This window comes from Grampus griseus (assembly GCF_964374135.1).
Source record: "Grampus griseus genome assembly, chromosome: 15".
Taxonomy (NCBI): domain Eukaryota; kingdom Metazoa; phylum Chordata; class Mammalia; order Artiodactyla; family Delphinidae; genus Grampus; species Grampus griseus.
The window spans coordinates 22,289,352-22,304,113 of record NC_139009.1 but is presented as its reverse complement, the minus strand read 5'-3'; the positions used below and the strand labels follow the sequence as shown (position 1 = coordinate 22,304,113).

At 51.7% G+C, this 14,762-nt stretch overlaps 1 protein-coding gene across 1 annotated transcript in view; it reads right to left on the bottom strand.

The window, feature by feature from the left end:
* The window catches only part of TOGARAM2 (TOG array regulator of axonemal microtubules 2), a gene marked incomplete at both ends in the record, with an annotated part of 37,115 nt that overhangs the window by 1,269 nt on the left and 21,084 nt on the right, over positions 1-14,762 (bottom strand). The window contains 6 exon segments of the mRNA XM_082672736.1: positions 2,937-3,023; positions 9,112-9,328; positions 10,399-10,591; positions 12,496-12,532; positions 12,535-12,589; positions 12,986-13,103. Coding sequence (XP_082528862.1) covers positions 2,937-3,023; positions 9,112-9,328; positions 10,399-10,591; positions 12,496-12,532; positions 12,535-12,589; positions 12,986-13,103 — 707 coding nt within the window.

Here is a 14,762-nt window from a genome sequence, read left to right as displayed (position 1 = left end):
ACCCTACGTGCGTTCGTGCAAATACTTGCTTGACAATCAGCACGCTGCCTGTCATCCCGCCAAAGGATAAGTCCTGGTGAAGGCAAACAACGCTTAGAGAAGCACTTGATTTATTTATGGGACAGAGAAGTTGGAAAGTTCCCTGAGCTGAGACACACCCGGGAAACTAACACTGCCGGAGCCTGAGTCCAGGGCTCAGGGCTATGCATCTGTGACGCCATTTCACTCTCACCCAAGAGGCAGGACACTCGTCTGTTTCACAGCGGAGGAAACCAACACTCAGGGGTCGAGGAGCTGGCCCCAGATGCCACAGCTAACAAGAGCAGAGGACAGAGGCCAAGCCTTCCTTGACTCTAAAGCCCACGCTCTTCCCACCTCTTGCTGCCCCAAACCTCTTGGAGTTCCACGTTTTAGAGGCTGGTCTGGAGTTTTGTTTTATTTTTAGAGAAACCCCCAATTTGTTCTTCCTTCATCAACTTCATCCAACCCACCAGGATATTTTGCAGCGGGAGCCCTGTAGGGTCCCTCTGATTTCAGACCCAGCCTGGGACAGTGGGGAACCGGAGAGGATGGCCCGGGCCCCCCTCAGCTCAGCCTGACTCTCTCACTGTGCCATCTCCCATGAAATGTGTACCTTGACTCTCTGGCCATACCCTCAAGATTCCTGCACCCCACACAGGGGGCCTCCCCGGGGGCTCCCGGTGACACAGAGCCCTCCAAAGTCAAGGTGGTCCTCATTCCTGGGAAGGCAGGACTGCACCCAGTGAGCCACGCCAGCTGCGCCAACTTCATAAAATGGGGCCAAGAGGTGAGAGTTATGTTACCTGTGCTGGAAAAAGGCTAAGAAGGGAGGGCACAGTTAACCCTAAAGCCACCTGGTCAGCCCCAAGGGTGGTGGGAGGGTGGGAGGGGCAAGGGGAGGTGGAAGGGGGGCAGCCAGAGGGAACAGAAAGAAAACTAGTCATCCGATTAACCACCTGTACTGAACAACTCTAACTCAAAGGTTTCCTAAACCTCCACTGAATCTCTGCTGCAACCGGAGGTGAAAACTATCGCAGGAGCCAGGCCCAGGCAGGGCTCCCCTGACCCCACCAAATGGTGAGGGGTTCACCTGCCCCTAACCTGCCACACCTCCCCCACTCCTCCTTCCTGGCACCTCACCCCTGGACCCTCTCCTCCTGCAGCGAGGCATCTACACCCCGGCCCCAGGAAGCTCACGTCCACCCTTAGACCACATTCACCTGCCTGCGGGGAGCAGGTGGCTCAGGAGCTGGTAGGGGGGCATCACGAGGAAAAACCCATTAAAATCGAGCTTAAAAGGCAGCTGAAGTAATTAGCAAAAGATTTACTCCTGCGTTAAGCTGTGCTATTATGAGTCCACGCCTTGCGTCAATTGAAATTTTCTTCCCTGTTCCTGGCTGACACAGAGTTAATAGAACTATGTAGAAACTCTTGTTTTTGAGGTCTCTTGGAAATAGAAGGGTAATATGTACAGTAAATGGATACCCACTCGCCTCTGGGGCCCATAAATTACCTGTACAAGGACAGGTAATCAGAGAATGCTGATTTTGAGTAACAGAAAGGAGTTCCTTGTCTGATACCCAACGTGGTCTCAGTTACGTGACCCCATTCTCACCCCAAGGCACCCACAGCCTGGCACTGCAGCTGCATCGTAGCCCCCATCAGATGGCCTCACTCGCGCCATCTGCTTGGAACAGGTCTGGCACCTGGACCGGAAGTAAGGGGCCACTCCAGGGACACGGGGAGGACTGAACCAGGGCGCAGAGGCAAGGCCAGGAGCAAGAGATGGGGCGGCAGAGGAGTGGGAATGACGCCCTTGGGCAGGCGACATGCACCGAGTTCACCCCCGGAGAGCTCAATGCTGGGAGGCCCTGGCTGGGCCAGCGACTGAGGCTGGCACGCGAAACTCAGGCCGGAGGGCCAGGGCGAAGGGAGACAGAGGAGGCGATGCCAGACCAAGTGGGCACCGCCCCGGTGGAGGAAGGAGAGTGAGAAGGGCTTTGCCCATGGGCAGGCAACGGGGAGAGGATGGGAGGTCTGCCCCTGCAACGTGCTGGCACCCAGAGGCCAAGGCAGGGGCCACCCAAGGAACGGCAGCACCGTACAGAGGTTGAGGGCTTGGCTCTGCAGCCCGACTCCCGGAGACAAATCCTGGATTACTAGTCAGGGGACCTTAACCTTCCTTAGCTCCGTGTTTCTTATTTCTACAAAAGGGACAACCATGGAACCCACACCCTCCTTGTGAGGTTGTTATGAGGAGTAAATGACCCAGTGCATATCACTGGGGGTGAATAAAAGGGGCAGAGGCTAGAAGGCCAGGCAGTGACCTGTGGGCCACTCCGGGGACCCTGGACACCATCCTGGAGACTGCTTGGGAGCCACGCAAGGATGTAAGCTGGGGGTGGCATGATCCATGTGGATCTTAGGGGGGCCCTTGGGAGTCTAGAGAACAGATTGGGTCCTCCTGCCTCCTTCCTAGGTGGGACCCTCCTAGTATGGGGGAGGAGGCTTTTGGCAAGTTCAGTAACCTGTTAAGTAACCTGCCCAAGGTCAGAGCGACAGAGCTGCTGCTGACCCAGCCAGGCACCATGAGGTGGTGTTGACCCAGAGAGGTGGATTTTTCTGATTCACACAAAGGTACCCTGTGGGGCTAGTGGAAGCCCCATCTGCAAAGAGGAAGAAATGCATAATAGTTTCTTTAAAACTATTTTGGCTGTGTACAGACCTGCCTCATTTTGACCCAAAACAAAGATTGTCTCTGGCAATGTGGGAATTATTTTTTAAAGCAGATTATCAACTTTTTAAAATGGTCTGTGGGGATTAGTTGATGATTTTTGGTCTAAGATAAGTAGGTGGTTCAACTACATGCCAGGAGAGAAGAAGAACAGAGATGGGCTGGGAGGCTAGATGCTCACCGGACAGACGTTCTGTGACATCAAGCACTGCGCGGCCACTCAGGAAACGCACCCGCCCCGCAAACGCGCGTAGGAGGCCAAGGGTGTCTGGGAGAGACGGAGAATGTCAGTGGCCATGATGCTGTAGCCCGAGCGAAGGCACCAACTGTTCCGGGCTAGGTACCTGCAGCACCTACATGGAGAAGAGCCGCTTTGGGAAGCTGAATTAATTTTTCCAGGTTATAATGGGGCCACTTTAAAAAGTGAATGTACATGGGGTGTTTGGGGAACAGTGATAGTTACACTATCATTTACTCCCATAGATCCATAGATATTGTCTGTGCTTCCTCAAAACTGCTGTGAGCTTTGGGGCAAAGGAGGTAGGTAGATCGATAGACCGATCAACCACAGCAGGCACAGCAGAATTCCATGGGAGGTGGGCAAACAGCAAACTGCATTCCTCAGGGATGCGGCTGTGGGCCTTCCTGCGCCTGTCTGGGAGGCGAGGTGCGTTACCACAGCAGCCCCAGCAAGTGTGTCCTGGACTTCCAGCCGCTGACCATCTCAAGGCCAGATTTCTCTTTGCAGGGGACAGAGATGAGCAACCTGCCTAAGGAAGTCTTTCCAGGCAGGTTCCACCTTCTCTGAGCTCCTTCCATACCTCAGCACAGAGCCCCGGCATCCCCAGAGATGTACAAGCAAAGCTTTGTTTTTCCCATCAGGAAACCATTCTAGTTGAGAGCTAACTCCTACTTCCCTTGCTCTCCTGCTGAGACCCGTCAGAAATATAGAGCAGAAAATGTACACATGCACATCTCTGTAGCTTGCAAAAGCTCCATCCATAAGTCCAGAGTCTTTAAAATAATTTGTTCTGGGAGATAAAAGAGAGGCCAGACTCTAGAACATTTCAGTTAGCGAGAAGTGGTCTCAGGGTGTCCTGGTAAACCTGTAAATGTGTAAGAAGAGATTTCTATATCAACATCACCTGCATTATTGTTTCCAGGTGCTTCTGTTTGTCCCACCCCCATCATCAGCCATGAGCTCACCTCTGAGAACAAGGCCCTTTCCCTCCTTGCTCTCCCCCATCAACACTCAGTCCAGGACACTCTATGGGTGCCGCTAGACCTCCCCTCTCCTGGCCACTGGCATGGCCTCCCAGAGCCTGAGAGAAGTGAAGAACCTGGGGGTTACTTGAAAATGCACATCCAGCAGACATCTGTGCCAGCCCATGCTCCCAGGCACACAACAGGCGCCCAATAAATGCTTATGGCGAACAAGGCAATGTTGAAGCAGAGACACTAAGTTGGCCCAAACTGGTCTATAAACCCCAGACACCACCCCAAGGAGCTGCCTCTCTGCCTCTGACTACTTCCATAGTGATGGCTCACCTTTCAGGTCACACCCACGTTTAATGAGACAGCAGCTAAGGGGGTGGACTCTGGGTCCAGATCGCCTGGATCTTCCATGTTTTACTGTGTGACGTTGGACAAGTCACTTACCCTCTCTAAACCACAGTTTACCCGTCTGTAAAACAGGGATAATACTAGTACCTTCCTCATAGAACTGCTTAGGATAGTGCCTTGAGCAGATAATTACTATGCAAGTATCAGTTATTGTGGCTACTCTTACTATTATTACCTAAAATACTCTGAAAGCCCAGCAACCTTCATGGTAGGGCGTCCAATTAAGAGGCTGGAATCTAACTTTCAAAAACTTAAAAATCCTGCTCTGTTAGCCTAGCCCAGCGTTTTCATAGGCTTCTCTTCCACACCACAAGGAAGCCACACTGGCTTTGGTGCTGCCCACGCAAAGGATCAAGCAAAGCCCTTCAATATAGAGAAAATAGCCACGGGCTGGCAAGCCAGACACCTTGGCCTCCCTGGACCTAGCCTCCCCTCCCCACAGTGGGGCTGAGGTCTAGCGGGCCTCTCACCTGTTCTATTCAGCCAAACCCCAAGGTCACTGAGCCACGTCATCCCCAGGCTGCCGGGAAGCCAGAGAAGAGCTTTTAAGAAAACATAAGAAGCATGCTACATGGACAGTGGCAGCAAAGACACTGCAGTCACACCGGGCTCCCAGCAATAAGCACGAGACTCAGTAAGTTATGATATGTCACACAGCCAAATTCTCCGTGGCCAGGAAAACTAGGTCTGTTCATTGCAGGAAAACTGGGAAAGATCCACTGAAACAGAAAACTACAGGCTATGCCACAGCACGTGACGGAACTGGTAAAAGTGACTCAAGTGTGTCATTATATGTAATGCTCGCGCCTGCTTCTTCTAAAGAAGGATGCAAATTTAAATGTGTAATATTATCATGACGCTATACACAAAGATGCACAGAAAAAAATACCTAACATAAAAAACGCTAAATGTTAATAATGGTTTCTTTGAGGAGTTGGGACTGTAAGATTTTTTCCTTCCGAAGCCTTCACATTTTTCACTTTCTCAATAATTAATAAGTACAACTTTTACAGTGGAGGAAAATAAAGTTTATATAAATATTATTTAAGTTAACTAGAAAGACTACGTAACAGCATGGGAAACTGGGTGGTATTAAATGAAAGGAGCAAAGTCAAAATTGTATTTACAGGGGCTTCCCTGGTGGCGCAGTGGTTAAGAATCCACCTGCCAATGCAGGGGACATGGGTTCGAGCCCTGGTCCAGGAAGATCCCACATGCTTCAGAGCAGCTAAGCCCGTGCGCCGCAACTACTGAGCCTGCGCTCTAGAGCCCATGAGCCACAACTACTGAGCCCGCATGCCACAACTACTGAAGCCCACGCACCTAGAGCCCGTGCTCCGCAACAAGAGAAGCCACCGCAATGAGAAGCCCGCGCACCGCAACGAAGAGTAGCCCCCTCCTCACCACAACTAGAGAAAGCCCACGCGCAGCAATGAAGACCCAACGCAGCCAAAAATAAATAAATAAGTAAATTTATTTTTTAACAATAATAATAAAAAACTAAATAAAGTCAGAGCAAAAGAGCAGAAGTATTGTAGATCTGAAGCTGCCCATTTCTGAGTTTATCTGCTCCCTCCAGCACTGGCCAGGGGCTGCACTACATTAAGAGAACTTTTTCTGGCGTTTAGTCTAACCAGGAGTGCAGTGAGCTGTCAGCAGCCTGATGCTTTAATTAGTGAAGTTTCTTCTGTAACTAACCCAGTAACAGAGCCCAAAGACAGAACCAGCCAGTCTGCTGAGGAACTGCCTTATCCCTGGAACAACTCCCCTGAAATCAGAGGGTCTCGGTGAGGAGTAGAAAGGGTGCCACTCCAGGCTCAGCCCCAGAGAGGCCTTAAGGCAGGCAGTGACAGAGGGCAGAGGGCAGGGAACAAGGCTCCCAACGTCTCCTTTTTTACTGTCCCCCAAAAGGGGACATAGGTAGAAATCCCACCTGTTCTGTCAACCAGCACATCACCACCCCACTCACCCTAGGGAAAAGGAAGGGACTGGGAAAGACGTGGTGGCTGATGTGTCGATTTTGTCACCCAATTCCAGAATCAAGAGGTCACCTAAGAAGACCAGCCTCCCAGTTTGGCTGTGCGATCTGGACTTTGTGCCAGAAGACGGCCTGCCTCACCTGTGTTCTTGACCTCCTTGGCCCCCGTTGAGCAGGAAACAAACAGTAACATGCTGTGACTTTCCACACATTTATTTCACAGCACTTCACAGCTCCTCGCCAGCCTGGAGCCCAGAATCCCTCCTGGGGCACGAAGAATCTGGCTTGGGAGAAAGCTCCCGCTGCTCGAAGGGCTCCACGCCGCTTCCAGGAGGGGCCTCTGGGTGCTAAAGTTCGACTAGAGCTGCCCGGGCTCAGCCTGGGTGATACGGGAAGGAAGATGTACACCCTTCTCTCCTGTCACACCCGCCCCAGCCTCTGTGTCCACCACCTAGTCCCCTGAGACAGTGGGAAATTTCATTACTTGCATCCGTTTTTCCCTCTGCAGGCCAGGCCTAGACCATTCCAGGCAGAAGAGAACCATTCCCTGGGAGAGCTTGATTCCACCCCTGGTACTCCCTGACAGGGATGGATTCTCATTGGCAACCTAATCCCTCCAGTTCTGACCTTCACGGATTTAGAAGCCGGATCCTTACGTCACAGTTAAGAACACTTCCAAAAGCAACGCTGCTGATTGGGTTGAGAGAGTATGGCTCACAGCAAAGCCCTTGACCACGCCTGCTCAAATGACCTGGAGCCAACACCCTGGACGTGACACTCTGGAGGCTTGTGCCAGGGGGTGAGTGGGCTCCATCCATCCCTTTGACCCCATTCCATTCCAGCTGAGCGCTGACCTAAGGATTAGAGAGAAGGGCAGTGCCCCTCTCACTTGCCTCCATTCTCCCGGCACCAAATCCTCCGGCTGATGGGCCAGAAGGAGCATCGTCAGCCATCCCCAAGGAGACCCTGTCCCGGGAGGAAAGGAGAAGTATAGGCATCTTCCTGGTTGCTGCAACCTGCCTCAAGGTGTGGTCAAATCACAGAAGCAGGCCATCCCCAGGTCCCCTTTCCAGGGTGTCCAGCCCAAATGGAAACAGCAGGGCCCCACGTAGAGGGGATCCGAGTCTTGCGACAATATGAGACACCAGATTCTGCAGCCCAAAGTTCCAAGGCTCCAGCATGCTGAAGGAGGCCGACTCAAAGGCAAAAAGGGGAAACTAAAACACCTGGAGGGGGAAGAGTTAAAAGCTCCTCTCGCCAGACAAGGGTGCTTAGCCTCTTCAAATAGCTAAAGCCTATTTTGTTTGATGCAGGTTTTCCCAATAAATATAGGGCCCGCGGTGATTTACCAAGAGCCCTGGTTGTTGGCAACGGCAATCTCACTTACCCGGAGCAGCGCCGAGAACAGCCGTAATTTAGAGCTGGATTTATTTTGTTTGTTCTACAGCAACACACTGAGCAAATCATAAATTCCCTCTGAGATGAAGAGAGGAAATTGACAATATTTATGATCTCGAGAGGCGGAGAAGGGCCTGACCAGGCCTTTGATTTGTAACTGAAACGTCTCTTGGAGGCTCCAGTCAAGGACACAGCTGCTGTCCCAGCCCCAGGGAGCTGCACTCAGGCCAGGGTGCAGTATGGGGAGGAGGGGTGGGTGCGCCAGGCAGTGTTTCCAGCCGTACCACGGGGATGCTCGGCACGTCCTAGAGGCAGGACATTGCTCTGTGTTCATCGGGACATACGGCAAAAAGCCAACAGCAGTTCTCAGATCATACATTTCCTCCCAGCAAGGCAAGATTAGGTTGTGAAAACTCGTGGTTCTACTGGTCTGGACATACGTCTATCATGTACTACGTTCTCACACACTGGAGGTTTCAAACTTGCACTTCAGTCTGTGTACTAGATACACCAAATATCACCGTCTAATCATCTACGAAAGGATGGATAACAGAAGTATCAGCACCAAGATTTCCACCTAACATTCAAGAACCAAGATGTGCTCCTGCAAAGCACATAAGGAACAGAGGAGCTCCTGCCTTCCCTGACGTCTCTCCCATAGCTCCCGCCTTTTTGTTCTTTTCATTCCTCCCCCAAGCCTCCACTCCACCCTCACTCTCCACCCCTCACCCCAAATCCCTCCCACCCCAAGCCCCGGCCCCAGTCTTCCTAAAAGGCAACCCTCATTCATTCCATGCTCAAAAAGCCAATGGGTCCCAGCTTGACTCCCATGTCAGACAACCAGGGTGGCCACCTTTGTCCTCTCCAACAGGCTTACCCTACTGTCTCACCAGCATCCTGCCTGGTCCCCATACAAGCCACATCCCCTGCTACCATCTCTACAACTGAAAAAATTTGACAACTCCTCCTAGCTCCTTCTTGGCAATCGTGATCTGTTTTCCCATCAGTGCCCTGTTGGCTCACTCACTGTGGTGCTGTGTGACCTGGGGTGAGTCATCTCCATCACCTGTACTACGAGGAGGCAAGACTAGATATTCTCCACATCTCCTCCACTTCTAACAGGTGGACGTCCCATGGAAAAGCCTGCCAACCAAGAACCTGGGAGGCCCTGGGCTGCCCACCCCTGCCCTACACAACCCCTGGGGAAATATTTGGCCTGAGAGCCAATCAATGCCTTTCACTGCTCTGCTGATTCCCAAGCAGGGAAGGTGGGAATGTCCAACCCTAACCCTACGGAGGGACAAGGGAGGGAGCCAGCTGCCTACCAGAGCCAAGCAGAGGCTGTGGGCAGGCTCACCCAGACTCTCAATCACTACATCCAGCGCCGTTGCCGCAGCAGTGTAAATTCCTGAGTTCTTGGAGTTGAGGTTGTCTGCTACAGCAATGATGATGGAGAGCAGCACGGGCTGTAAGCTCTCTCTCAGGAGGGGCATCATCCTGGAGAGGGACTCCAGCGCCCACTGGTTCACTTTCTTGTTGGAATCCTGAAGCCTTAGGGTGAAAGCATCAAAGACCTGTTGAGGGAACAGAAACCAAGAGCCCATGGGAACCCAGTCTGGGCAGGAGTCCCACAGCCCAACTAACTGCCCTTTGAGGGTACTCCTCCTGCATCCCTGACAGGGGCCATCCAGCCTGTGCCAGTACATTCCCAGTGACGAAGAAGAGCTCACCTCTCAAAGTGGGGGAGGACAAGAGGGGAAACGGCTGTACACTGAGTACTCGATGAGTGCAAAGGGTGTAGGGTGTGGAGCATCTCGTTAGGTACTCTGCACTCACTCATGGAGTGATCTTAACGACCCATGAGGCACGTGTTCTCGTCCTCAGTTTACCATTAAAAAAAAAAAAAAAAAGGGTTTCCCTGGTGGCTCAGTGGTTGGGAGTCCGCCTGCCGATGCAGTGGACACGGGTTCATGCCCCGGTCTGGGAGGATCCCACATGCCGCGGAGCGGCTGGGCCCGTGAGCCGTGACCGCTGAGCCTGCGCATCCGGAGCCTGTGCTCCGCGATGGGAGAGGCCGCAACAGTGAGAGGCCCACGTACCGCAAAAAAAAAACAAAAACCACCAAAACAAAAACTGAGTCTGACAAAGGTTAAATGACTTGCCCAGATCACACAGCTAGTAAGAAACTTGAAGCCTGTGTCTTAACTACTCTTCTGTGTAGAGTGTCAGCTGCCTCACTTCCGGAAGCAGCAGGCATCTGCCCTCATTTCCAGCCTGTGGAAGCCTGTGCTTACTCCGAGCCACATGTTCTGCCCCCAAAAGCTCATGTGCGTAGCTGGATCAGGAGTCGCCCTTAGCTGCGGCATCCTGCACCTCTGCCCTCCTCCCTGTAAAACTGCTGGGAGGATGAACGACACCCAGGACATCTCTGAGTGGTCCCAGCGCACCCAGCAGGAGGCGATGCCCTTGCCCAATTGGCCACTTCCAGAGAGTCTTATGGCATTACCATGGCAATTGGATAGCGAGTGCTTGTCAGACTGCTTTTACCCTGAAGCGATGTCTGGCGCAATGTCTAACCCTGTCCCGAGTTTTCCAAAGTTGCACCCACCAGGGAAAGACAGGGCAGAGACAGGGCAGCACTCACCCGGACCAGGTTGGCGGTGATGAGCTCTGGCTTGGCCTTGCAGTGCTCAAGGAGCCGCCCCATGCCTTCCATCCGAGACTGGTACTCCTCGGCCTCCAGCAGCCGTGTCAGCTCCCGCAGCTGCTCCGCCATCTCCAAGCCACCCCGCGTGGAGGAGCGCAGCCCTGCCAGCTGCGGGCCACTGGAGCTGAGCCTATGTGGAAGGAGCATCTGACCTGGGCAGCCCAAGGGGATGGACACATCTCCTGTCCCATGCACAAGCCCCAAAGACAGGTGGGGCTGAAACAAGAGTTTCACTTGCAACGCAGTCCGTCCCAGCTTCCCCTCCACCTGCTGCTTGAGGACACAGGCCTTGGGAACTCTGGAAATGCTTTTTCCTCAGGGAGCAACAGTTCGGTTGCCTAGAGCTCTATCCCCTTATCAGGCAGCAGGGCTCTCTCTTCCTGCCTTTTTTTTCCTCTTTTCAGAAGCTACGTTAAGAATGGGGTGAGGGGGACTTCCCTGGTGGCGCAGTGGTTAAGAATCCGCCTGCCAATGCAGGGGACACGGGTTCGAGCCCTGGTCCGGGAAGATCCCACATGCCGTGGAGCAACCAAGCCCGTGCGCCACAACTACTGAGCCTGCGCTCTAGACCCCGTGAGCCACAACTACTGAAGCCTGTGCGCCTAGAGCCTGTGCTCTGAAACAAGAGAAGCCACCACAATGAGAAGCCTGCGCCCCGCAATGAAGAGTAGCCCCCGCTCACTGCAACTAGAGAAAGCCCGCGTGCAGCAGCGAAGACCCAATGCAGCAAAAATTAAATAAATGAATAAATAAATAAATTTTTTAAAAAAAGAAAAAAAGAATGGGGTGAGGGAGCTTGGACTGAGGGGGTGGAAATCCATGGAAGGATGACTGGCACAATTTAACCTAAGAGTGGGGGAAGGTCTTACCAGGAGCCTGTATCCTGAGCCCTGGCTGCCTAGGCTCTGCTTACACTCCTCCGGAACTAGGGAAATGTTAAGAAGCTCTGTTGTCTTACATTGGGATCACATGGCCATCATTTCCCCTGGCCTGTTTCAGCCAGCATGGGAGCCGCTTCACACAGAACTCCAACCGCCCACTGCCAACTCAGACCTGGGTCTCTGAGCTCATGCCCTACACCCGGGTCCCACCCAATAGAGCCCCACATCATTCTGACATTCATCCCTACATTCCACACTCTTTGCCTACTGAGTTCCAAGAGAAGTGTCAGACACTGAGAATAATGAGATGAGAGATGTGGACTTTGCCCTGAGGAGCTCACAGACCAATGGGAGACAGAGGACTGAAGGAGGGGGGCAACCGGCCCCACCGGAGGACGTGAGGGCAGAGAGCCAGAGAGAGCTTCTGGGAGAAGGTGACAGGTGAGCCACACCTTGTAGGATAAATAGGCACGTTCCGGTACAGATGGCGCAGCGCAGGGAAAGGCACAGGAGTGAGAGAGAACGCAGGGAACATGAGCTGAGAGAGCATGCGTGGGAGAGAGAGCAGGAAGCTTCTCTAGAAGAGGTGGGCAGGGGGCTTCCCCAGGGGCCCAGCTTAGGAGTCTACACATGTTCCTCCCGGGACATCGCAGAAGGGTCTTAAGTTTTGGGCACAGGAGTGACTGTCGGGTTCCTGTTGGATTTCTAACCCCTCCTAATGCCCACCCTCTAGCCCCTTGGCCCATTCCTTCTCATCCACCTTGATTCCACCTCTGCCTCTAAACTAGTCCCAGGCCGGCCACTCTGATGGGGAAAGGCCCTGCTGCTCTAAGTGAATGGAGAAACTCTGAGCTCACACAAAAAGGCTGACCAACAATGCATCCCACTTAAACTGCACCTACACGGCCAAGACTGCAGGAGCCCATCTCTACCAGCAGATGCCCCTGAGCCCAGCATTTGCTCTCCCCAAGATCTGGGTGAGGGAGCCCTTCCCATCAATTTACCCATGAGTCCTGCTGACCCAACTAGGTCTCAGTCACAGCCCAGATGCACACGCCTCCCCACAGGGCCACCACGGCGGGCCTGGGCCAAGCAGAACATCTCCATCAGCAGTCTTGGATGGGGAGCCCCAGGGAGACAAGAGCTACTGTACCCATCCTCGCCGGGCAGCCCATTCTCACACACCACAGACTCCTCGACACCTTGCGGCCTTTGGCAGATGGAAGTTCATCACCATCTTCTATTCCCTTGAAAAATACACACAGAACATGAACCAAAAGGGGTGGCCCTATGGGGAACAGCCAGACACTCCAGTCTAGACCAAAACAAGAGGAATAATCTGTTCCACCTGGGAGGGCACAGGGGCGTCTTCCAGAGCACTGGTAATCGGGTCACGGATCAAGATCCCCACTTAAAAGATGGAGGCAAAGAGGCCCAGGGAGGCTCAAGAGACACAGGCAGTGAGAGGCAGAAGCAGGTCTGAGCACCAGGAAGGAAATTCCACCCGTCAGGAGTTGTGGATGAAATCGAAGCCTCTGGAGTGCATGCCCCCCTCCCCTGACCAGCGTGAGGGCTGTGAGCTGCCGGGCTCAGCTCTGATTCCCGCCCCAGACCAGCTCACACCTCGCTGCCTGCTGACTCACCCACTGTTTAATAGCTGTCATGACCTTCTGCAAGTCATGGGATGGGAGGGACTGCTTCAGAAATGCATCAAACCTTGTGTTTGACATTAAGATATTCACCATCTTCCGGCCATAAAACCTGCCATTGGAGAAAGAGCAGGATGAAAAACAACCACAGAAATGCAATATAAATTTGCTTTACATAATTCTTCTAATTGCAGTAAGAGAATTTTTAATACTTTTTCTCATTATGACAGTAATCCCCACCCAGTTAAGAACTAGATTCATGAAATAAACAACAATAATCTCATTATCAAGAGAAAACCACTTAAATTTGTACATATTTTCTTATAGTCTTTTTTCCAAGCATATATACATTTTCAGTGATATCAGAATATATACGCAATATTTACCCAGCTTTTTTCACTTTACCATTAATCATCTTCCCACATCATCCTCTTCAATGGCTAAATAGTATTCTGTTAGATGACTATACCAAAGTGTATTAACATTTTTCTAGCATGAGACATCTAGAAGTCTGAGGAAGTGTGCAGTGGGGCAGTATAGGGGGGAGTGGTCAACTCTATCTGATAAACAGTGGTGGGTAAGGGGGGGCATCAAGGAGGACTTCACTGAAGAGGTGACCTTGGGTTGGGACTCAAAAGATGAGTAGGAGTTCACAAGTGGGATGGGATTAAGGAGTAAGTGGAGGAGGGAGACATCCCAGCGTCCATAAGACAGTCTGATAGGTCTACAGGTGTGTGGTTGGAGAATAGTCGGCGGGGACTGGACTCAGGGAGAGAATAGGCTAGAGAAGAAGATAGGACTCAATTTAGGGAGATGTGAAGGAGTTGGGCTTTAGGCTGCAGGCAATGGGAAGCTGAGAAATGATCAGATTTGCACTGAAGTCAAAATGTCTCAGGCAGCACTGTGGAGGATGGATCTTTGGGGACAAGGGTTAGGGCCGGGAGACCTGTTAGGAGGCCATTATAATAGTCCAGGCAAAAGATGATGAAGGCCTGACATAGGCAGGAGTGTGGGGGTAAGTAGGGACGATCAGATTCAAGAGCTGCTAAAGAGATGAAATTGCAGGGCTTGGTAGGTGATTGGAGCGGAAGCCCAAAGCATCTAGAATTATCATACTTCACTCGACCTAAAACTCCACTGATTGTAAAATGCACCATTAATTTATTTTCCACTAAGGAAAAACAGAAAAAGAAGACACTGGTGATTTCCACTGCCTCCAGTGACACAGCCCCGTGTGCGAAGGCCATCCTTTTACGTGCTATCTCAGAAACAGAAGTGACACTTTTGTGGGAAGTGTCCTTCCTTCCTTAGGTTGGATAAAGTACTTGTTGGTTGCTTTGTAAGAAACTGTGGAATTTGGGTCATTCTTTCAGCGATGAATATTTGCGTTAATATCGAATTTATGCCCCATCACTCTATTTCCATGCCTTTTCTCATATACGATAACGCTTCATTTCAATGCCAAATAATAATGTAATATTTCTAAGACATTTTAAACGCGGTTAAACCCAACAATTCTCCACAGTGACTCCTTTAATAAATATAAAAGGCTAAGCAGCAAAGAAAGGCTCATAATGTAGTTCCTACGATGCAAACTGTAATTCAAACATTTATACAATGAGCAACAACGATCAGGTTTGCAACTGTATAGATAGTAAAGCCCAAGTCATAACTGCTGCCTGGCCACCAGCAGCTGTGAGATGCCTAGGATTCTAAGATATTAAAACGTGGAGGGGGAAAATGAAGTATGAAATTCCCCATTCTGCATCTA